The sequence below is a fragment of the Chlorocebus sabaeus genome, chromosome 27 (assembly GCF_047675955.1).
Source record: "Chlorocebus sabaeus isolate Y175 chromosome 27, mChlSab1.0.hap1, whole genome shotgun sequence".
Lineage (NCBI taxonomy): Eukaryota > Metazoa > Chordata > Mammalia > Primates > Cercopithecidae > Chlorocebus > Chlorocebus sabaeus.
Window position 1 is genome coordinate 11,792,526 of NC_132930.1, and position 25,957 is coordinate 11,818,482.

General features: G+C 40.4%; 1 protein-coding gene across 6 annotated transcripts in view; it reads left to right on the top strand.

Moving 5' to 3' along the window:
• Positions 1-25,957, top strand: part of TMEM156 (transmembrane protein 156) — an 85,890-nt gene that overhangs the window by 48,060 nt on the left and 11,873 nt on the right. For 3 of the 6 annotated variants that reach the window (XR_005243940.2, XR_012091620.1, XR_005243941.2), the window contains exons 6-9: positions 10,759-10,864; positions 14,187-14,565; positions 15,298-15,470; positions 16,321-16,433. Coding sequence is in view for 1 of the 6 variants with exons in the window: in XM_008017633.3 (XP_008015824.3) it covers positions 10,759-10,826 (68 nt within the window). In the remaining 5 variants the exon portion in view is untranslated. Of the gene's footprint in view, positions 1-872; positions 1,044-10,758; positions 10,865-14,186; positions 15,075-15,297; positions 15,819-16,320; positions 16,434-25,957 lie in introns of those variants that run through there. The other 3 variants (XR_502294.3, XR_012091621.1, XM_008017633.3) reach the window with 3 other exon arrangements.

A 25,957-nucleotide genomic window follows, 5' to 3' on the forward strand; every position in this document is an offset into this window, starting at 1 on the left:
TGAAGATATCTGCAGTGCGAATTAACCAGAAACTGAATCAGTGGCTCAGAATATTGGCAGCTGTCAGTTCAAGATGTTTTTTTCTTTTTAGTTAATTCTGGAAAATTTTGCAGTCATTTATTTTCCACCCTCATTTTATCTTCACATTGACTAGACTTGGAGCAGAGGACTAGTTTTAGGATCATTGTTAATAACAGATGGAACTTTGAACATGGGATGAAGTTGGCACCTGGAATAACAGAAATCTATTTTAAGCAGCCATAATTGGTTCTGTTAGCCCTAAAAGGCTACTCGCTATCTTGGGCTTACAGAAGACTGCCAATGTTTTCATGTGATGAAAAGGTCAGAATGATGTATAGCAATATTGAAGTTCTGCATTTCTATGGTAATAAGGAGACATAATTAAGACTGGAAGGTTTTTTGAAGCCAGATCACAGAACTGAATAAAAATCACTAAACCGTCAGAAAATTTGCACAGCTGTCTTGGCCTAAGTAATCTATGGAGATTAACCTGAATTCCTTCATTTTTGGCGAAGCTCTTGTGAGGAAACCCAAGTACTTCGTGGATAACAGTTTAGACATTTATTGCCATAGTTTCCACAAAGAGTCATGATGGCTGCATCTCCCAAAGTGTGACGGCGAAAGGAAGGAGCTAGGGACATCATTTCCAACGTCAGCTACCCATAGGCCTCTCCTGCTGAACATATATATGGCTCCTACTAAATTCTGTGCATGCCCCCTGGGAGGGCTTAAAAGATGCTGGTGAAAATATTTTTTGTGCTTGATAGTGCTTTCTATTTTTCCAAGTGTAATATATCAAAATTCACCATTCTCATCTCATTTTATCCTTACCTTTATTTTCCTCCTTTTAGCCTCAAGGCAGCCACACTAGCTTTGCGAAAGCCACAGGGAAGTGATCTTGGTTGCGCAGGTGTCAGTCCCCACTGCCAAAACTTTGAATGCAACGTGTGGGGCAAGGCCAGGACCCTGCCAGGATTGGCCGCTTGGCCGCTGCTGCCCACAAGGCTGCACAGGGGCCTCAGGTCAGTGAATCTATCTGGTCCAGTGCTTCCCTTTAGGCCTGGGGACTTAGCCTCCTGCAATGGCAGCACATCAAGAAGGATCCCTTGTATGATGCAGTTCACACCAACAGGTTTATTAAACCTCAAGGCCAGTGCATTCATCCATAAAGAATGATACAATTGAGAGAAATACAGACCAAACGCTTCTGACAGCAAACGTATTTTCTCTCCCAAGACAGATCCATGTGGGAAGTCAAATCACAGCAACGAGTTGTTGGTTAGGTCTTAAAACGCATTCCCTTGCCAGACCAGGTGCAGTGGCTCACACCTGTAATTTCAGGAGCCTGAGGTGGGAGGATCCCTTGAGCCTGGGAGGTCAAGGCTGTAATGAGATGTGATTGTGCCTCTGCACTCCAGCCTAGGTGACAGAGCGAGACCCTGTCTCAAAAGAAAAAAAAAATGCATTCCTTTGGCAGATAGCTTGAGACCTTTCTCCCCATTTTAGGGGTAGCCTGACAAGCTCATTTAACAGAGAGGTTTTAACGTTTAACAAGCTTCGGTTTGGGAATAATTTTTTGAGGATGAATTTGTGTGTCTGTGTGCAGATCGTGTGCTGATTTTATAGATTAAAATCAGGGGACCATTTTATATTTCTTGCCCCTAAATCGTGGGTGGCCCTCTAGAATTGCTCCTTGAACTGCCTGAACCCATGCCCTGTTACTGAGAAAAATGAGGCATAGAGGCGTTAAATGATATTCTTTTGATCATTCAGCCCATATTTGTTGAGTACCTATTATGTGTCTAAGGTAGGTTCTGGGGAATAAAACAGTGCCCAGAATATAATCTTTGTGCTCAAGGAGGCAGACAAATGAATAACTACAACAAAGTTGGGTAAGTTCTCATTTGGAAGTGGAGGGCACAGAGGGACATATACTGTGTGATCACCTAACCCTATTTACTCCTTCTTGGTATTTTTTTTAAAAGTTACTTTTGGATTTCCAATATAATAACCAAGTAAAATATAGCTGAACAAGTAGTTTTGGAGATAAGAGCATAAAAAAAATGGATGAGGCAAATTCCCTTAGTAGCCAAGAGAGGCTGACTAGGATGAGGAAGTTTTAGATGTGCCTTCATGGTGGGAGATGGACCTTGTCTTTGACATGAAAATCATCAGGACCAAAGTAACGAAAACACCTTGCAAGTTTCCATTGCTCAGTGGGAATCAAAAGTTACTTGGGAAAGATGAGTTGAGGTTAGATACCAGATGTCATGGATATAAAGCACCTTTGAAAAACGACAGAAATCTTTCTCTAAAAGAAGAAAAAGAAGCAGCATCCGAGGGCTGCCTGGGCATGGTCAGGGATAGTGTGATAAGGGCTTTATTTGAGAGCATAAGGCATGGAGTTTTATTTTTAATCAAAGTTTCTACTGCTGAAAATCCATTTTGTTCACTAGATTCAGCCAGGTCAAAATTCAGACTGGGATTTAAAAAAATTTTTTTAAGGCTCTTTGAAGTTTCTGAAAAGAAGTCATAGAAATGTTTGTTTCAGAGATTTGACAAATTCATGAAAAGACTGCTGTGAAGTTTTAAAATATTTCTGACTGTTCCTACTGCCTTAACTAGTGTTGGTGAATTAATATTATTTGAAAGAAATTGTATTTCCTATGTAGAACTAGAAAACATTTCTACCCTTTTAGCTATGCTGAAGAAGGCATTAAAATGACATATATCCTACCTTTTTGCCTTTTAATCAATTTTTAGAAGTTTTGCTATTACCATAGAAGTTACAAGACTTTGGATACTGAAAGAAACGGAAAATAATGCCCCACTAGAGAATTACTTTAGCCATCATTTTGACAGGCAATTGCTTTCTGTTGTAAATTACAGTTATATTTTATGCTATAAACACCAGCAAACCAAATGAATAAGCAAATAATCAGCGGTTTGGCTTTTCAACCAAAAGAACTCTGCTAATTTCCTTGCATAATTATTTAGTTTCATGAATAGGCTCTTTTGATATCTTAACCTTTGTAAAGAACAATCTCATCTGGGCACGGTGGCTCAAGCCTGAAATCCTAGTATTTTGGAAGGCCAAGATGGGCGGATCACTTGAGGCCAGGAGTTTGAGACCAGCCTGGCCAACATGGTGAAACCCCGTCTCTACTAAAAATACAAAAATTAGCCGGGTGTGGTGGTGCATGCTTGTAGTCCCAGCTTCTCAGGAGGCTGAGGCAGGAGAATTGCTTGAACTTGGGAAGTGGAGGCTGCAGTGAGCCGAGATTGTGCCACTGCACTCCAGCCTGGGTGACAGAGCGAGACTCTGTCTCAAACAAACAAACAAACAAACAAACAAAAAATCCCCAACAACAACAACAAAAGAACAATCCCAAATGTCAAATTGTGGGTTATAAGATGCTTCGTTATTTGCATGGTAAATTCATTCTGAAGCTTTAATGTGCGTGGGAATCAACTTAGATGTCTATAAAAATCCAGGCTTCTAGGCCTCTATGAAGAGAGATTCTTAATTCAATAGATCTGCAACATGCATTTTTAATAACTACCTCTGTTGATTTTCAGGACAAGGGTCTGTCGGTCACTGTACTTACTAGCTTTCTGTTGTTGTGTAACCAATTACCACACATATAGTGGCTTAAAACAGCACACACTGATTATCTCACAGTTTCTGTTGGTCAGATGTCTGTGTATGGTTTAACTGGATCTTCTGCTGAGGGTCTCACAGGCTGAAATCAAGATGTCAGCTGGACTGCATTCCCATCTGAATGGTATGCATCTATGCTCACTCAGGTTATGGGAAGAATTCATTTACGGCTGTGTCCTGAGGGCCTTGGCGTCTTCCTGGCTGTCCACTGGAGGCCGTCCTCAGGTCCCAGAGGCCACTTGGCAGTCACCGCTAGGAGTCCCCCTCCATAGGCATTTCATAGCATGGCAGTTTGCCTCTTTTTGTTTGTTTGTGTTTTGAGATGGAGTCTAGCGCTATCACCAGGCTGGAGTGCAGTGGCATGATTTTGTCTCACTGCAACTTCCCCCTTCCGAGTTCAAGCGATTCTCCTGCCTCAGGCTCCCAAGTAGCTGGGATTACAGGCATTTGCCACCATGCCCAGCTAATTTTTGTATTTTTAGTAGAGACGGGGTTTCACCATGTTGGCAGGATGGTCTCGATCTCCTGACCTCAGGTGATCGACCTGCCTTGGCCTCCCAAAGTGCTGGGATTACAGGCATGAGCCACTGCACCCGGCCTGCAGTTTGCTTCTTTAAGGTGAGTAAGAGTCTTTCTGACCTCAGGGAGGGCCATTTCTCTTTTAAGGGATTTTACCTCTTTAAGTCAGGCCCACCCAAGATGGCCTCTCCTTTTATCGATCTGGGATATTAATCATACTTGTAAAATCCCTTCATGACCTAATCACAGGAGTGAAATCCCATCTGGTTCATGGTCTTGCCCACGCTCAAGGAGAGGAGATTATAATGAGTATTGCATGTCATGGGGGTGGGACTCTTGGGGACCATGTTAGAATGGTCCACAGCCATTCTTTTAGAAATACAAAAATCACAGACCAGGCGCAGTGGCTCACGCCTGTAATCCCAGCACTTTGGGAGGCTGAGGTTGGGGGGTCACCTGAGGTCAGAAGTCCGAGACCAGCCCGGCCAACATGATGAAACCCCATTTCTACTAAAAATACAAAAATTAGCCTGGCATGGTGGCGCATGCCTGTGATTCCAGCTACTCAGGAGACTGAGGTATGAGAATCACTTGAACCTGGGAGGTGGAGGTTGCAGTGAGCTGAGATTGCACCACTGCACTCCAGCTTGGGTGACACAGTGAGACTCTGTCTCAAAAAAAAAAAAAAAAAAAAAAAATCACAGACTGCTAGGAACTTCTAGTGTGAGACTGGACTGACAGACATCGTCCCATAGATGTGTTTGGTACTTAATGACAATAAAATAAAAGTTAAGAATGCCAAGGGGACTCAAATACAATGGATGTGTGTGGAAGAGAGCAGGAGATGAGTGCTGTGGGCCAGGTAAAGATGGCCTCGGGTCTCATTTTCCCCTCTTTGTCCTAATCAGTCAAGGGAAGTTCTGTCATTTACCCTTTAGAAGCCTAAAGGGTAAGAAGAAATTCTAACTTTAGTGGTGATTTTAGTTTTTCCATAGACATCCAAGGGCCCTCAATATCTGCTGGAAATGGCCTGTTTATTCCTGCCTCCTAAAGAGTAGTTACTATCTTAATTTTAAAAATCTTCAGGCCGGGCACAGTGGCTCATGCCTGTAATCCCAGCACTTTGGGAGGCTGAGGCAGGCAGATCACCTGAGGTCAGGAGTTTGAAACCAGCCTGGCCAACATGGTGAAACCCTGTCTCTACTAAAAATACAAAAAAATTAGCCAGGCATAGTAGTGGTTACCTGTAATCCCAGCTACTCGGGAGGCTGAGACAGGAAATCTCTTGAACCCGGGAGGCAGAGGTTGCAGTGAGCCAAGATCATGCCATTGCACTCTAGCCTGGGCGACAAGAGTAAAACTCTATCTCAAAAAAAAAAAAAAAAAAATTACTTTTAATTAAAAAAAGAACTTCAGTTAAAATGTATAATTTTCTGGGAAAAAATGTGTAAAACCCAACAACAGAAGAAATAGAAAATCTAAATAATTGTCATGGAAGAAATAGAAAATGTGTTCGTTGTCCTTCAAAAAGTAATAGGAAGAGCAGTTCACAGGAGAATGTTACCAATCTCTAAGACATAGGTATTTCCTATGGTATTTAAACTGTTGCAAGACCAAAGATATTTCCTAATTCTATTTTTGAAATAAACATTATTAATAATATTCAAATCCAAGAAAGATTGAGTCTAAAATGAAATCAGCTTGGATGCAGTGGCTCATGCCTGTAATCTCAGGGCTTTGCAAGGCTGAAGCAGGAGGATTGCTTGAGCCCAGGAGTTTGAGACTGCAGTGAGCTATGATAGCACCACTATACTTCAGCCTGGGTGATAGTGCAAGAGCTTGTCTCAAAAAAAAAAAAAAAAAAAAAAAAAAAAAAGAAAGAAAAAATAAATAAATCATTGAGAAATCTTACTTGTGTATATCCATGCAAAAATCCTAAATAAAACATTAGCAATCCAGTAGCACAGTTTAAAAATAACACACACACACACACACACACACACACACACACACACACACACACGCAATCCTGCCTGATCAAGGGAGCTTATTCCAGGAATTACAGGACAGTTTAGCATTAGAAAACCTGTTACTCATCATCATATTTATAGAGATAAATGGTTGGTTATACTAAAAACGCATTTGACAAAATACAATGCATTTTTCATTGTAACTTCTAATAAAAATGAGATAAATATATACTTCCTTAATGTGATAAAATGATAAAATATATTTGGCTCAAACAAACAAAAAACCCCAGAAATATGTTTAATAGGGAAACACTAAAAGCGTGCCCTGCCAAGCCAGAAATTTTCTAGGATGTCTACTGCTGCCATTTTATCAACCACTGTATTGGAAGTACTAGTCAATGCAGTTAGTTAAGCGATCAGAAATACCAAGTTTCAAAATTGGAAAGAATAGGTAAAATGATCACTTATTTTGCAGATGATACCATTGTGTACCTGGAAAATCTAAGATAATTCCCTAAAAAAAATCATAAAAAAGAAAAATTCAGTAAGGGACAGGGTATAAAAATATTTTAAAAATCAATAGGATCCACCTATTTAAACAATAACCAGTTAGAGGATACACTGCATATAAAACAATTATAAATAGATAAAGTAACTAGGAATAAACTTAATGAGAAATTTGCAGGATCTTTCTGAAGAAAACTTCAGTAAAATGCTGCTGAGTGACATAAAAATGACTTGAATAAAGGAAAAGTGTATCATGTTCTTGAAGAGGAAGACGAATATATAAAGATGCTAATTCTTCCTAAATAAATAAAAATAATATCTTTTGAAACAAACAGGTTCATTTCAATATCCCTATGGAAAGTAAACTGTGAGTAGTAGCCAGGAAAAAATTGAAATGGAAGAATAGAGGAGAGGTATTCAGTCCATCAAGGTACTGGATTACCAACTGACTGGTATTGGGACGACTGAGTAATCATTTAGGACAACAAGTTAACTCAATCAAGATCTCACACTCACATTAGGGTGACTTTTAAATGGATCAATGATCTTAAACATTAAACTATAAAAGTAATAAAAGAATCAATGCTATGACTCATTCGTAACTGCAAAATTGGTCTTTCTAATCATGACAGTAACTCAGAGAAGAGACTCATCAAATTGACTATGTGGAAAAAAACGTACACAGCAAAAAAAGTATCACAAGCTAAGATAAAAGACCAACAAGTAATAGGCAAAATTATTTGCAGTTTATTAAGTAAGCAACTAAATCTCTAGTAAATAAGGAGCTTCTAATAATTGAAGAAAAGACCACAATCCAGTAGGCAAATGGTGAAGGATAAGACCGGACTGCCTACAGAAAAGGAAATACAAATGGCTGGCACTTACACACATGAAAGGCTGCTCAGGGTCACTCAGAATAAATTATTCCAGAAACAGTTTTTTTTTTTGTGTGTGAGCCTACTATGTGCCAATAATATTAATAATATTGACCTTCTGGATATAGAAGGCAGTGAATCCCTACCCGCTACTCCCCAGAAAAAAAAAAAAAGAGAGACAGGGCATGGTGGTTCATGCCTGTAGTCCCAGCACTTTGGGAGGCTGAGGCGGGTGGATCACTTGAGGTTGGGAGTTTGAGACCAGCCTGGCCAACATGGTGAAACCCCATCTCTACTGAAAATACAAAAATTAGCCAGGTGTGGTGGCACACACATGTGATCCAAGCTACTCAGGAGGCTGAGGCAGAATTGCTTGAACCCAGGAGGTGGAGGTTGCAGTGAGCTGAGATTGCAGTGAGGCTAGAGTGCACTGCACTCCAGTGACAGAGTGACACTACGTCTCAAAAGCAAACCAACAAACAAAACAAAACAAAAAGATTTTTGCTTCATGGAGCTTACATTCTAGTGGAAATGCAAATTAAAGCTACACTGAAATGCTATTTTTAATCTATCAGATTGGCAAAAATCAGAAGTTTGACACCACACTCAATACAAAGCACAATAGGAACTCTCATACCTTATGTGTCAGAAGGTAAATTGGTACAACTTCTGGGATAGCTAGTTTGGTAGTAACTATCAAAGTTACAAATACATAAGCCATTTGATCTAGCAAAATTATTCCTAGAAATTTATAGATTTACTTATACAGGAGAGAAATGATGTATGTACAATGTTTATTGCTAGAGGGTTTGCAATATCCAAAGATTAGACATAATACAAAAAGGAGGCTGTTTACTTGATGATACATCCATGCAATGGAATACCGGGGAGTTGTAAAAAGAAATGAGAAAGTGCTATGTGGGAAGATGTCTAAGATATATTGTTAAGTATTCATATGCATATAGTATACATATATTTTCATACCAATTGGGTATGGTGTGAAATGTATATGTATATAGTAGACATATATTTTTTACCAATTATGTAAAAAAGGACCAAAATAGCATATACATAATAAAAGTATAAATTATATACACAATGTATATATTATATATACATACTCAGTATATATAGCATATACATATATAGTGTGTTATACATATACAGTGCATATATTACACATAGATACACATATAGAGTGTATATATGTAGCACATATATACACAAAAACTGATATACAAAAAACTAATAACCTGGACGGGCGCAAGTGGCTTACGCCTGTAATCCCAGCACTTTGGGAGGCCGAAGAGGGTGGATCACAAGGTCAAGAGATCGAGACCATGCTGGCCAACATGTTGAAACCCTGTCTCTACTAAAAATAGAAAAAAAAAAATTAACTGGGCATGGTGGCGCACACCTGTAATCCCAGCTACTCTGGAGGCTGAGGCAGGAGAACTGCTTCAACCTGGAAGGTGGAGGTTACAGTGAGCAGAGATTGTGCCACTACACTCCAGCCTGGTGACAGACTGAGACTCTTTCTCAATAAGAAACAAAAACAAAAACAAAAAAACCCCACAAAACACTAATAACCTTGCTTACCTGTGGCAGAAGAAGAAAAGAAAGTAAGAAATTATGTGATGTGGTGGGAAGTGATTTTCTGGGAGACTGGGGAAGAGGGAGCCATTTTCCTAACTGTTCCTTCATAGTTTAAAAATTTTAATCATGAAAGCATATTCCTTATTCAGAAAATTAAATTTCAAAAATATTATGGAAGGAAATTTTCTAATTAAAAAAATGTACCAGGCCGGGCATAGTGGCTCGCGCCTGTAATTCCAGCATTTTGGGAGGCCGAGGCGGGCAGATCACCTGAGGTCAGGAGCTCAAGACCAGCTTGGCCAATATGGCAAAATCCAGACTCTACTAAAAATACAAAAATTAGCTGGGCATGGTGGCATATGTCTGTATCCCAACTACTCAGGACGCTGAGGTAGGAGACTCATTTGAACCCAGGAGGCGGAGGTTGCAGTGAGCTGAGAGCGCACCATTGCACTCTAGCCTGGGTGACAAAGCAAGACTCTGTCTCAAAAAAAAAAAAAAAAAAAAAAAAAAAAAATCCCAGAGAAGGTTCTACAGTATTTCTATACCAGTGTTTGATCATCTTCATGGACAAGAAGCATCATTTTCTTGAATATACTAAATCTCCCTTTCCGATTTATCTTCTTAAGCAATCACCCAAATTTCTCTTTAAATTGTAGGTCACCTTGGCTGGGCATGGTGGCTCACACCTGTAATCCCAGCAATTTGGGAGGCTGAGGCGGGTGGATCACCTGAGGTCAGGAGTTCCAGACCAGCCTGATCAACATGGGAGAAACCCTGTCTCTAGTAAAAGTACAAAATTAGCTGAGCATGGTGGTACATGCCTGTAATCCCAGCTACTCGGGAGGCTGAGGCAGGAGAATCACTTGAGCTCGGGAGGTGGAGGTTGTGGTGAGCCAAGATAGCACCACTGCACTCCAGCCTGGGCAGCAAGAGCGAAACTCTGTCTCAAAAAAAAAAAAAAAATTGTAAGTCACCTCAATTCAGGGCTTTGTATCAAAAGTAGAGATGTCTATGAAACAAAAACTCAATTCTTAATATTAAAGCTAGAAAAACAAGACCCTGGATCTCAAGAGAATGAACGAGATGCCATGATATAGGAAATAAAGTTTCATCTTCCACTTTGAAGTCAGCTGAGGATAATATTAGAGGAATTTTATAAAGTCACACAGTCATGAGCAGGAAGACAGATTAGAATTCATCTAATTTGTAACTTTGCTTCTTGGTAAAATTGTCCCTGAGATCAAAGACATCATTAATATTCTCCTTAGGGACATATTTCAACAAAATGTGATAGAATAAAATGTTTGCAGTTTCCAAACAAAGATTCTTTGCTTGCTACTTGACATTGGACTTTAAATTTGTTCTCTACGTTGTCTTCCTTAACTATGCTTCAGGTCTTTGTGCCCAGGACGTGGGGCAAGCAGTTGAGAGAACTGGGTGAAAGGTGTTAGAGAGGTAGGCAGGAAAATTAGAGAGGGTGGAAAGTCCCAAAATCCTTTCTAGAGGTCGAGCATGGTTCTCTTGCTACACTTACTACATTAGAATAGGCATGTCTCTTTTTGCTATTTACTAAATATAGACTAAAACAGTTCTCCTTCTTAAACAGCAGAGACCACGCAGAGGCTGACTTTGGATGAAGTCCAGGAAGTGCTTCCCCCAATACCAGAACTATAAGTTACTTCCGCAGTGTATCCGTGAGATCAATATACACGGTGAGTGATTATTTGGCTTTATCGACTTTATTCATTATAAACACCGATAGATTCAAGGGGGCACAGTTGAACCCCAACTCCATTTCTGTCTGGTAGGAGGTAGAAAATGATGAATTTGCAAAGTCAGTTCATATGAATTAGATGACATGAAATAAAATGACTATTTTCTCCAAGATCTAGGGAGGATCAGTAGATGGATCTCTTAGTTTTTTAAACTGCTCCTGAGATGTTAGCTTATCCCTTGACCCTGTTTTTCCCGGAGTTGAGCCATAATTTAGTTAGACTATGAGAAAACAGAGAATGAGATGTGTAAAGCAAACTGCCTACTCCCCGATATTGAAATAAAAACTTCTCTAAATGTAACATCTGATAATCTAAATTAATGCATATTGATTTCCATGTATTTAAGTCTAAAAGTATGGTCAAAAGTGTTGAAATTTTTTTCATTCATTCATCAAATCTTCCTTAAGTGGCAATTATGTTAAAGGCATTAGGAATAGCCATTGTAGGGAGTATAAAAATTATAATAGAGAAGGGGAGGGAAACTAGCATTTATTAGTACCCCTCTTATTGTGCTTTGTTCATAATACGTTGGTGGTTATCAGTCAAGGTACTATCAAGAAATTGATATTGTACTCAAATTGAATACTTTGAGAAGAGTTTAATGAAGGGCATATTAAGCCAGGATGTGGGAAAAACGAAAAGGGAGAATGCAGTACCCTGAGACAAGGAATAGTGGGGCCCTGCTACTGTCTTTAAGACTAAAGGGGAAAGAAACCCAGAGAGACAGAGACAGAGGCAGACATGCACGCATGTACACACACACACATACACACACACACAGAGACACACACAAAATGTGTGAGGAGGGCTGTTTGACAGGAGCTGTGACATTTGCTCAAGGGACACGATAACCTGGGGTCACCCTGAAAAGAGAGAATAACTGTCCCAACTTTGGGAACTCTTATGCACTGTTGGTAGGAATGTAAGCTAGTATAGCCACAATGGAAAACAGTAGGAGATTTCTCAAAAAACTTAAATTAGAACTACTGTTCCATTCAGCAATCCCACTACTGGGCATCCACCCAAAGGAAAAGAAATCACAGCGGGGTGCAGTGACTCACGCCTGTTATCCCAGCACTTTGGGAGGCTGAGGCGGGCAGGTTGCTTGAGCTTAGGGGTTCAAGACCAGCCTGAGCAACATGGTGAAACCCTGTCTCTACAAAAAATACAAAAATTAGCCAGGCATGGTGACATGTGCCTGAAATCCCAGCTACTGGGGAGGCTGAGGCAGGAGGATCACTTGAGCCTGGGGAGTTGAGGCTGTAGTGAACTGTGTTCATGCCACTGCACTCTAGCTTGGGAGACAAAGTGAGACCATGTCTTAAAAAAAAGAAAGAAAGAAAGAAAGAAACAGAAAAAGAAAATAAATCACTATAGTAAAGGGATACCTATACTCACATGTTTATTGTAGCACTATTGACAATAGCAAAGATATGGAATGGACCTAAGTGCCCATCAACAGGTGAATGGATAAACAAATGTGGTCCATATACACAATGAAACATTTGCTGCAAAAAATGCAGCAACATGGATGGGACTGGAGGTCATTATCTCAAGTGAAGTAAGCCACGGACAAAAAGGCAAATATCACATGTTCTCCACTTGTAGATGAGAGCTAAAAAAATTGATCACATGGAGGTAGAGTGGAAAGATAGAGAACAGAGACTGGGAAAGGTAAGTTGTGGGGAGAGGATGAAGGGAAATGGATTAAAGGGTACAAACGTACAGTTAGGTAGAAGGAATAAATTCAACATCTGAAAGCACAGTAGGGTGACTATAATTACACAAAAATGTATTGTACTTGGGCTACAGATACCCTAAATATTCTAACTTGATCACTAATCACTATGTATCATATACATAGAACAAAAGTTAGCAGGTACCCCATAAATGTGTACAAACAACCCCAACTTTGCCATCCTTTCTTCCTCTAATGTGCTAGTACTCCCCCATTGACCAAACCCAGCCAGAGCCAGAGGGCACTACAGCCCAATGAAGGCAGTTATGTAAGTTGACCTCCCAGGGCACCAAGCAGGGTGGAAATGAGTAGAGGGCAGATTGGGAGAGACAGTCAAAGGGATCCAGCGTAAATGGCTCGATACGCCAAACTGAAACTAAGTGCCAAGGATCTATCTGTGTTCGAGATTAAAGAGAGGCGGGTCTTAGTACTTTGGGTCTCAATGCAACTGGGGTCTGCTGTTGGCTCAGAAATTCCTAAGTAGCATATAGTGTAGTCATATGATTGTGTCAATGATATATTACTGGATATTATTATGCTTGAGACCTCTGATTCTGGTTCTTCATTCTGGGATGCTTATCTTTGCATCTGAAGGGATCCTCTTTCTTTGTTCATTCACCAAATGATTTTTGACCACCTACTGTATGTTGAGAATTCTACTCATTGACAAAAACAACAATGTAGTCAATGGAGGAGTCAGATTAGAGAACCCCTAATTCCAATAAAGACTCAAGTAACATGACAGAGGGACTCACATGGGAAGAGAGGGCCTTGGGGAGCACAATAGAGAGACTCCTCCTTCAGAGGACATGATGCTTAGTGTTTAGATGTTCAATAAGGATTTGTCGAGTGAAATGAATAAATCCCAATTTCTATGTCTCTGTGCTAGAATCATGGAATGTTATAAGTGAAAGAAACTGGCATGAACACTTACACTTTCATTTGATAGATATAGAAAATAAACCAAACATACTGTAGCAGCAGATGTTAGAGGAGACTCTAGGTTTCCTTGGTCCTAGGCTGAGAAGTTTGTTATCACTGAGCACATTGTCTTCTTAGGGATATAATGGGGGATGCCATCGCATCACACAGAATCAGCCCTGGGGTCACCCTGAAAAGAGAGAATAACTATCCCAACTTCGGGAACTCTTATACACTGCTGGTAGGAATGTAAACTAGTATAGCCACTACAGAAAACAGTATGGAGATTTCTCAAAAAAACTAAAAATAGAACTACTGCTCCATTTAGCAATCCCACTACTGGGTATCTACCCAAAGGAAAAGAAGTCATGGAAGGGTGCGGTGGCTCATGCCTGTAATCCCAGCACTCTGGGAGGCTGAGGCAGTCAGGTTGCCCTGAAAGAGCCCTGAATCGGAGACTTGAGGACATTTTTTGGTGGTCTTATAAGGCATAGTTTTAACAAATGGTTTTAAAATTGTTTTCTACCAGTTCTAATTCAAGTGACACTTAAAAAAATTTTTGTGTGAATAATATTTTCTTGCTTTTATTTAAATCTTCAGAATATCCCTGGGCACCTTGGACTGAGCCCTTTGAAGAATACTCATAATTTTATTTTGTGAATGCGTAGACTGGAAAATGTTTGGGTCCAGCTGAGGATGCACAGTTGGAAAGCAGGAGGAATGCTGACTGGTTGATGAAAACTAGCTTAAGAGCATTCATTTGACCCATGAGATCAAGGGAACAAGAGTATTTGCAAGAAGCCATTATGAGTCATGGAAAACAAGATGATGAAACCCATGGAAACAGCAAGAGAATTCCTACTCTTTCTCTTCTTAAAAAAATCTATCACATACAGCACAGAATGGAGTCAAGATTTTAATTTTGAGGAACTAAAAAAAGGATCAAATATGAAAACCCTTTCTTTTATTGGGCCACATTGTAGGTGCTGATTCGATAATTTTTTCCTATGCAGATAGATTATTTCTATTTTGTAGATTATTTAAGAGGGTCTGGTTGTTTGTTTATACGTTTGTTTGCATTTATGAATTTTGCTGCCTTTTGGCACCAGGATGTTTTTAAAAAAATTCAAAGAGGCCGGGCGCGGTGGCTAACGCCTGTAATCCCAGCACTTTGGGAGGCCGAGACGGGAGGACCACGAAGTCAAGAGATCGAGATGATCTTGGCCAACATGGTGAAACCCCGCCTCTATTAAAAATACAAAAATTAGCTGGGTGTGGCGGCGCGTGCCTGTAGTCCCAGCTACTTAGAAGGCTGAGGCAGAAGAATCGCTTAAACCAGGAGGCGGAGGTTGCAGTGAACCAAGATCATGCCACTGCATTCCAGCCTGGCGACAGAGCAAGACTCTGTCTCAAAAAAAAAAAAAAAAAAAAAATCAAAAATACCAAAATAAAACGAATTTAAATAAAATACTTAAGTACTTAAATCTAACAGCAAAATGTTTCCTTTGATTCTTTTGGCTTTCATATTTGTTATAGCCATTATTAATATCAAGCATAATTACAGTTATTGATGACAATAAAAAAAGCACATGTAGACAAGAGGGCAGCTCTTAACATTAAAATATAAAAATGTTTTTCCAGAGTTAAGGTGGAACTTAATCTCCTGGCCATCATTATATGGTTAAAATTGCTTATCTGAATTGATTTACAGGGTTAACTGCAGGGTCAGATTTAATAATCAGTGATGGGGTTGAGGACATGCTACCCCAAAATATGGCACCTTGGCGAACTGAATGTTTTAAGCTGAAGGATTTGAGAAAATGGCAAATTTTAAGTGGAAATATTACTCTGACCTTCCTTTGCCACCTTTCTCCCCGGAAGCAGGTAATAAAACCTTTGCTGACCTTCCTCGAAAACACATCATAGGACCTCATGTGAGAAGTGCTCTTCCTATATCCACAGAGGAAAGGCAGTTCCCTATCTCCCAAGATACAGGCACACAGAGGAGAATCTGAACAAACGGGCCCTGCTAAGTTTCCCTCCATTTATTCCTATTAGATCTAGTACTCCTTTTGCCTGATCATATTTCTCCAAGTCTTTCTCCATTCTTCATCAAACCTACTACTAAAAACACTCAAGTGTAACTGTTTCCTCTGATCTTCATTCCCTAGAGATGGCCCTTGTGTTATATAGAATTTATTTAAATAAATCACTATATTTTTCTCTGGTTAATCTTTTGTTATAGAGGATTCAGCTCTGAATTTAAAAGGGTAGAAGGAAAAGATATTTTTCCCTTCCTACATAAGCAATCTAACAGGCATGAATATTCCAGAGTTTTTTTTTTTCTGGTATTTGATTATTTTTTTCTATAGATCACAAATTGAGATTCTAATTGTAAAATTTAGAGATTGAAAATTTGGCAAACGGAATTATAGTAGTCTCGCTTTTTCTTGTCTGTGTATCCCTAAATAATAGGTGAGTCAAACTCAGGTCTGGGATTTTTCAGCAGGCGTGTAGGGGTATTACAGCCTATGAGATATGGATATTATGCAACTTCTCAGAAGCCAAATTATTGTTTCCCTGCACACTACCTCTTATGTTCTGACAAATGGCTTAGAAATCAATGAGAACTTGGCTTGCAAAAAGCATATGTTAAGCTTTGAGTCCAGTTAAATTGTGGCAGCTTTCAGGAAGCTAATTTCACCTATTCATTAAAATAATTGACTTTTAACAGATACTGTGAAGCACACAAAGATGTAGATGGCCTACACTGCCTACAGAGAATTTACACTCTGGCAGAGGAGACAGGATGTGTACGCCTCTGGTGAAAATACTAGACACAATACGGTAAGCTAAGTGTCAATTGCAGGATGCAGGCTTCCTGCTGAGAATATATAAGCCAATAGGATCAATTCCAGTTGGGAGGAATTAGGGCAGGCTTTTGAGCAGGGTTTTGAAGATGGCTTTTCCTGATTTCTCAGAATCACCAAACCTCTTAAATACACACGTTCTCAGCCCCCATAACTGTTTTCATACCTATTACTTTGCCATTATTTTTGTGGTTACAAATTAATGTCTGGCTTCCTTTCTAGACTGGAAGCTGCATGAGGACAGGGAACATGTCTGGTTCTGCTCACCATAGTATCCCCAGCAGCTGGTAGGGTGTTTGGCTCACAGTAGGTACTTTGTAAATATTTGCTGGGTAAAGAACTAGGCCGGGTGCAGTGGCTCACACCTGTAATCCCAGCACTTTGAGAGGCAAAGGCAGGAGGATCGTTTGAGGCCAGGAGTGTGAGGCTGCAGTGAGCTATGGTTGTACCACTGCACTCCAACCTAGGCAACAGAGTGAGACCCTGTCTCTGAAAAATAAAGACCTATTTATCAAGCCTTTACTCTACATCTGGCATGGGCCTTGTGTACTTTCATTTCTTCCTCACAATGATGCCTTGAAACAGGTGTCATTCTCTCTGAGGAAGCTGAGGCTAAGGGAAGCTCACCAATCCTATTGATTGATATGCTTCAATCTTAGGTTGGTCAGGCTGCAAAGCCTGTGCAGCTTCTACAATCTGCCCTGTGGGGTAGAGACAGGGCAAAGAGCAAAATGGATGGGGGGGCGTGCCTGAGAGTACTGTCAAAGATCTCTTCAAGGAGCGCAAGGAGGCTGGGTGAACTGGGCCCTGGAAGAAGACATTTCACTGGAGTTGCTATGTGGTCACTGGTCCTGTGTGTCTCCCCTAGCCTGGCAGTTCTGTCCCCTTCTCCATACAACTGGCCCCAGTAACAACCAACCTGGGGTCCTTGGTGCCTCGTATTATTGATGGCTTCCCATTGACACCACTAGTTTTTTGTGTACCCTGCTTTCCAGTTGGTTCCAAACTTGACTTTGACCCACCTACACCCCCTCCCTATGACTTGTGGCTTAGTCCAGTGTTCATGGTTCTCACTGCAGGCTTTCCTCCCCAGCTGTAAGCCACAGTCATCTCCTTGACCTCTGCATCCTGTTGAGCAGCCAGGTCCCTAGCCTTCCATTCAAAGAATTCAGGTGTAGATTGAAGAGGGAGAGAGGAAACATGGCACCATGCAGGAATCTTTTAGTCATTAAGCACACAGTGGAATTCGAGTGACAGAAAGAAGAAGAGAAAGAAGAGAGGGTATGGATGGAGAATTGGTGGTGTTTGATAAGTTATTTGATGCAGGGGTGATAGTCAGGGTAGGCAGAGAAAGGAGAGATGAGACACATGTGAAAATCTTCCAGACTCCTTTGTGCAGAAAATAAATATTGCTTGAACTTATAACTACTAGTTTTTAGTTTCTAGAAGAATTTTTATTTTCCAGAGGATTTCTACCAAACTCTGTACTTTCATCCTAGCCTGAAGTTGTACTCTTCCCTTTCCTATACCCAGTCATCCCTGGATGGAACAGTCATTCAGACCATGTTCTCTTCCCTGCCTTTTTAATGATTGTTACATTTGCCCTTTCCTTTCATCTTTATAAATCCTTTTCATTAAAGGCAGATAGGCCACCTTGTCCATGAAGTTTCCCCTGCTCACCCCAGATGGCACAATGTCTGGTTCTTTTTCGGTGTTTTTCTAGGATTTAGTCCTCTTATCATGGTACTTCTCACATCTTGCCTTGTACCACAGCTAGTTGTATTCATTTCTCTTTCCCTACCAGACTGTAAGTGAGAGCGGGAACCATATCATCTCCAGCTTCTGAGTCTCTGATGATAGGTACTCACTTCTTTCCAACCTGCCTCTACCAAGCAATAATCATCTGGGTTGATGGAGTTAGCCAGATATTGGCTGTAGATTCAGGTTATCTGTAAGGGGATGGAATTGAAGGCCCACACATCAGGGCCTTCTAGCACAATGATAATGTCCTTTTATAAACTTGGTGGCAGGTGTATGAGAGTTCATTGGGTCATGATTCTATATAGCTTACATAAATTTTAAAATGAACTTTAGTACCTACTTAATATTTAGTAAAATAAAATTTAAAAATAGACAAACATTGTACTGAATTGCATCCATCCTTACCTTCTCCCTCTGTCAGTAGATAACTTCTGTCTGTTTATCTCTCTCTGAACTATCTTCCTTTCCCTTTCTGTCAGACATTGTGGAATAAAGACTTGAACTCAATTTTCTGACACAGTTTATTCTCATAATTTGACTCTGTTTACTTCCTTCTCTGTCTCCTTGTCTATTTTACTTCTTTTTCTGTCTACATATTTCTTCACCATCTCTGACTATTTTTACTATTCTGATGGATGGCAATCTTAGGATAATGAGTGGAAAAGAGTTCTTAAATCTTGAAAATATAAGTAAGGTGTATTACCAGATTAACCTAGAGTCATGAAAACTAAAATATACATTTAAAAAATCTTCTGTGAACTGGAAATTATATACTTTGGTAAAGGTTCTGAATAGACTTTTTTTTTTTTTTTGAAAAGAAGACATAAAAACAGAAAAGTAATGAAAAAATGTTCAACATCACTAATCATCAGGGAAATACAAATCAAAACCATACTAGGGTATCATCTCACTCCAAGTCAAATAGCCATCCTCAAAAAGACAAAAAGTAACATAAATGCTGGAGAGGGTGCAGAGAAGAGGAAACTCCTGTACACTGTTGGTGAGAATGTAAATTAGTACAGCCATTATGAAAAATAGTATGAAGGTTTCTTAAAAAACTAAAAATAGAACTACCACATGATCCAGCAATGCTACTACTGGGTATTTATCCAAAGGAAAGGAAATCAATATATCAAAGAACTACCTGCACCCCAGTGTTTATTACAGCACTATTCAAAGTAGCCCAAATATGAAACCAACCTACAGATCCATCAATGGATGAACGAATAAAGAGAATGTGGTACATATATGCATTAGTCCGTTTTCACACTGCAAATAAAGACATACCCAAGACTGGGTAGTTTATAAAGAAGAAGAAGTTTAAAGTACTCATAGTTTCACATGGCTGGAGAGGCCTCATAATCATGGCAGAAGGTGAAAGGATGTCTTACATGGCAGCAGGCAAGAAAGAATAAGAGCCAAGCAAAATGGGTTTCCCCATATAAAACCATCAGATCTCATGAGACTTACTTACTAACACGACAACAGTATGGGGGAAATTGCCCTCCTGATTCAATTATCTTCCACTGGGTCCCTCCCCACGATGGAAGCTACAATTCAAGATGAGATTTGGGTGGGGACACAGCCAAACCATATCAATATACACAATGGAATACAATTCAGACACACACACACACACACACACACACACAAATAAAATTCTGTCATTCACAGCAACGTGGATGAGCCCAGAAGCCATCGTGTTAAGGGAAATAAGCCAGATATAGAAAGATAAATACCAAATGTTCTCACTCATGCAAAAGTTAGAAAAAAAAGTTGAGCTCGTAGAAGTAGAAAGTAGAATTGTGGTTATTAGAAGCTGGGAAGGGTAGAGAGACGGAAGGATAGGGAGAGATTGGTTAATGGTTAAAAAATTCCAGATAGGAAGTCACTCTATAGTCACTACATGGTGGCTATAGTTAACAAAATGGTATTGAATATTTCAAAATAGGTAGAAAAGAGGATTATGAGGGTGCCCAACACAAATAAATGATAAATGTTTGAGGTGATGGACATGCTGATTACCCTGATTTGGTCATTACAGATGTATCAAAATATTACTCTATATCCCACAAATATGTGCAATTATTACATGTCAACTAAAGAAAAGATACTTCATCTGCGAATAGTAGAAGGTCCAAGTGAAAGTAATTTAAATGATGAGAAGATTTATTATGTTATCTAATGGGAAATTCTAATGGGGTGCTTCCAGGGTTGGTTAATTCGAGACTCATATCATCAAGCACTCAAGTTCTCTCTTCTCTTTCCTCTCTGCTGTCTTCAGATTGTTGGTGTTTGTGTTGAGGCTTCCCATCTCATGGTTTCAAGGAAAGATTATGTTAAATGGTGGGGCCATAGCACCAACAATCATCACAACCATTTTATCTTTTTTTTTTTTTTTGAGACGGAGTCTTGCTCTGTTGCCCAGGCTGGAGTGCAGGGGCGCGATCTCAGCTCACTGCAACCTCTGCCTCTTGAATTCAAGCAATTCTCCTGCCTCAGCCTCTCAAGTAGTTGGGATTACCCACCACAATATCTGGCTAATTTTTGTATTTTTAGTAGAGATTTGGTTTTACCATGTTGGCCAGGCTGGTCTTGAACTCCTGACCTCGTGATCCACCTGCCTGGGCCTCCTGAAGTGCTGGGATTATAGGTGTGAGCCACCGCACCCAGCCCAATCATCATATCTTTACACCATGATTTTTCTTTTTTAGTTACCTAGGCTGGTCTCGGACTCCTGGGCTCAAACATACTCCTGCCTCAGCCTCCTGAGTAGCTGGGATTACAGGCATGAGCCACCACGCCCTATAGCCACAATGTCCTTTATACAAGTGAAGAAACCTTTACGAGAAGTCTCCTCCACCACCAGCAGATTTATTCTCATGTCAGAGCATCTAGAACAAGGTCACAGAGCCACCCTTAAACCACCCAATGGCAGGGGGTATGGGATCATCATGACTAATTCCAACCAATCAAGATTAACCTGATTCTCAAGTTGGGGAGGAGAACTGACCATCAGAATAAAACCAGGGCTCTGCAAACATGGAAGAAGAGGAAAGTGACTCTTGGGTGCCTCTATGAATGTTCTTTCTCACATCCAAGGAGATGTGCAAAGAGAGAAACATTTTTTTTTTTTTTCCTGAGATGGAGTCATGCTCTGTCACCCAGAGTTGGAGTGCAGTGGTGTGATCTCGACTCACTGCAACCTCTGCCTCCAGGGTTCAAGAGATTCTCCTGCCTAAGCCTCCCAAGTAGCTGGGATTACAGGTGAGCACCACCACACCCAGCTAATTTTTGTACTTTTGGTAGAGATGGGATTTCACCATGTTGGGCAGGCTGGTCTCAAACTCCTGCCCTTGTGATCCGCCTGCCTTGGCCTCCCAAAGTGCTGGGATTACAGGTGTGAGCCACCGTGCCCGGCCAAGATAAACATTTAAAACAAAACACAGACTTGTGTTTTCTCCCCCAGAACAATCTCTTGAGGCACGTGAAGGCTGTTTTGCAAGCATGTGTCACTGTCTAACATTTTGAGATGGGTGGTCACATCTGTGTATGGACAGTGTTGTCATAGGGCCATTATCTCCATCCAAAGTTACATCCATTTTCAGATGGGCTGTGAAAATAGTCCATCAATTTTGACTTAGAAAAGTTCTATTAGTGTGTGGTGTCACAAAGACAGACACAACATTTGTAGTAAAGAGCTGCCCAGTAGTCATTGCACTTCTCATAATCATACCCCAATGTCCTCTTAGGGAATCCCTCTCACACATTGAACAATGTCTTGGTGGGACTATTAATCAAGGGTTCTTGCCCACCAGCCAATGAGTGGCATGTGATTTGAACTAGACGAATTTGACCCCTCTATCTTAGGACTTTGAGTTTTGGATTCAGTGAAGTAAGGGTGGAAGAAATGAATGAAGCTCATTCACTTCAGTAGCATAGTTCAGTTATTCCTGCCTCTAAACCCCAAACACATCGCCTATCCTCACCAAACTGCCTTGGTTCTAGTACTAGTCTGTTATGCTGTTAATGAAGACATATCCGAGACTGGGCAATTTATAAAGGAAAGAAATTTAATGGACTCACAGTTTACCCTGGCTGGGGAAGCCTCACAATCATGGCAGAAGGCGAAGAAGGAGCAAAGTCACATCTTACATGGCGGCAGGCAAGAAAGTGTGAGCAGGGGAACTCCCCTTAATAAAACCATCAGATTTCGTGAGACTTATTCAGTATCACAAGAACAGCAAGGGAAAGACCCGCCCCCATGATTCAATTACCTCCCACTGGGTCCCTCCCATGACATGTAGGAATTATGGGAGCTACAATTCAAGATGAGAGTTGGCTGGGGACACAGCCAAACCACATCAGTTCTGAACCTGGTTCTCTAGCCTTCCCTTTGATTCTGTGGGCTACCAGTGATATCCTTGCAAAAATATCATTTTCCTGCTTACGTTTCCAGAGTTAGTTTCTGCTGCCTGCTGGATACATTTAACATCTCTTTTATTTTATAAAGTCATAGGATGTCGGAGCTATAAGAAATCTTATAGATCTAGTTTAACTCCCTCATTTTACAGCTGAGGAAGCTGATGCCCCCAGCGGTTGAGGGTTTCACCCAAGATCACATCACAGAGGTTGTCAGTGATGGAACTTGGAAAGAAGACAAGGTCTCCTTTCCCCAGGGTAGTGCAAGCTGCTTTTTTTTTCTAAGTCCCTTTTTAGTATAAAGCAAAACTTCTCTTCTTTTTTTTTCTCTCTCTCTGTGTATCTGCACTATTTAATAGGAGACAGTGACTTTAAAATCCCCCCTTTTCCCCTTAAACTGACAGTTTGCTTCATGTAGTTTAAAGGCTTTCCAGAGATAGATCTCTCAGGGACTTGGTATCTGGCAAAGACAGGCATTAGTTTATGTCCCTATATGGAGCCTTGCTTCTTTCCAGCTATGTGTAAATGTTTATTCTCTTAGGTGAAATTCATATTTGGAAAGGAAGTGGTTTGCCCTAAGGAAACATATGGGCTAGAGTTCTGAAAGTGATTATCTACCATTTCTAAGTCTGTCCCTTGTAGCAGTGTGTATTGGGAAAGGATCTTCCTTCACTCACACTAAAGGATATATAGCTGCTCTATTTTTTTAGTTGCTTTAGGGTAGCCATAGTTCATGCCACCACTGTAAAAAATAGCCCAAGTTTGGGGTAGGAGTTGGGAAGGGAATTTAGAACAGTATTGACTATGTGCCAGGTACCATATGAAGTACCTAGCATGTATTAATTAATGAATTCAAATTCTCCTCACAAGGTTAGGAGGTAAGTACTATTATTATTACCCCTTTTTATAAGTGAAGAAATTAAGTCAAAGAGAGGTTAAGAAACTTGTTCAAGGTCACACAGCTTTTAAGTGGCAGGGTTGAAATTCAAACCCAGGCAGTCTGGTTTTAAAGTCTGTGCTCTGAACCCACTGCTCTGTTGCATCTTAATCACTGAATCATGGAGGCAAAAGTGAATCCTTTTGGTTGAATCCCTGACCTCAAGTGATCCTCCTCCCTCAGCCTCCCAAAGTGCTGAGATTATCCTACCATGACTGGCTAGGATCTTTTTTTAGGAAAAAAAGATTGTTCAATACGGACAAATACCTTTTCATAAACATTTGTAGTAGAGAGTTCTGTATTGCGAATCTCTTGATCCCAACAATGCTTGGAAGGCCTACTTATAAACCGTACTTATAAACCGTACCAAACCACAAGTTCCCTACACAACAGATATTCTCTCATCTCTACCCATGTAACAAAGTACCTCAAAGAACTCAATTATTTGGTAGTTGTGAGAAGAATTGCACAGAATTAAGCTTTTGCTTTGGATGCTCATAAAATAGGATCAATAAGCAATGTGTTAATTGATTTTTTAAGAGAAATTCTTTGAAGCCATGTCAAGATCCTCTGTGGTTTAAAAAAAAATAATTAATTACGATACAAAAACACCCAAGCAATGATAAGAAAAGGTCATGGACTGAGTATCTGGAAAGTCCCCTTTCTCCTTGCTGGGTTCAAAACACATTTTTCTACTTGAAATTTCCTGTCTACAGAGAGACAGGAAATCATCTCTATTCCATTTTTATTTTGGCAAACAATGTAGGGTTTCTTTTTAAGCAATTTAGCATTACAAAGTTCCACTATGTCAAACAAAACAACAGTGTTTAATGATTACATCACAGTGAGATATTTTTCTTGTGTTAGTCTTTATTCAGGGTAGAAAATTCAGTAGAAAAAAAAATATATTTAAAAAATTGTTGGCCAGGTGCAGTGGCTCACATCTGTAATCCTAGCTCTTTGAGAGGCTGAGGCGGGTGATTACCTGAGGTCAGGAGTTCGAGACCCACTGGCCAACATGGCGAAACCCTGTCTCTACTAAAAATACAAAAATCAGCCGGGTGTGGTGGCAGGCGCCTGTAATCCTAGCTACTCCGGAGGCTGAGGCAGGAGAATCGTTTGAATCCAGGAAGCAGAGGTTGCAGTGAACCGAGATTGTGCCACTGTACTCCACCCTGGGTGACAGAGCAAGACTCCATCTCAAAACAAAATAAAACAAAACACAACAAAAATTGTCTACTTTATTTCTACTAACTTTATTCTGACAATTAGACTCATACTAGAAGGAAAGTTCTCCAGGATTTACTAATTGTTGCTTCTTTATAGAAGAATTAGATAAATGTAAGCAAAAAAGACCTTTTTCAATGACATGTTTTAGTGCTGGCAATTTCATCAGAGACAGAAATCACACAGGGTGTATTCTAGAGACTTTGCTGGTTGGGATGGGATGGATGGGGGTGCAGGCACAGTAGGAAGGTGTGTTAGTCTATATCGTATTACTATAAAGATATATCTGAGACTGGGTAATTTATAAAGAAAAGAGATTTAATTAGCTCATGGTTCTGCAGGCTGTTTGGGAAGTACAGTGGCTTCTGCTTCTGAGGAGGCCTCAGGAAACGTACAATCGTGACAGAAGGTGAAGGGGAAGTGGGTGTCTTACACTGTAAAAGCAGGAGAAAGAGATAGGGGGAGGTGCCACACACTTTTAAACAACCAGATCTCGGGAGAACTCACTTGCTCTCATGAGAACAACACCAAAGGGAGGGTGCTAAACCATTCATGAGAACTCTGCCCCATGAGCCAATCACCTCCCACCAGGCCTCACCTCCAACATTGGGGATTACAATTCAACATGAGATTTGGGTAGGGACACAGGCACAAACCATATAAGGAGGTGAGAGAAGAAGAGAAGAGTAGGTGTTGGAAATAAAGCTCGGAGTCGTAAGGAAAATGAGTACTTAGACAAAAGATTTCTTAACAAAGCAAAGTTACTTCTGTGCAGAGGGGTGCTTCTTGTTTGGCTGGTCACTACAAGAGCACACAGAACAAAGGAGAGTGAAAGTTTTTGTTCTTGACGTAAATTTTGCCCTTGTGCTCTTTTTTTATTGGCTGGGGTCAGATTGCACAATCTAAGCTAGACTTGATTGGCTAAACATTTGAACTTTTTCTTAGATAAGGTGGGTATGTAAGGGAGAGAAGGGAAAGGGAGAAGGGGTCGTCTGCGGTGAGCTAGAGAGCTAGCTTTCTTCTTAAATAAGGAAAGGAATGTGATTTAATGGCATCTCTAGTATAATTAACAGTAGATTATGTGACTTCTCTGGGGACCCAGTTGTATGAGCCCTGAATATGTAGGCCTGTCTTCCCTGGGGACCCAGGTTGGC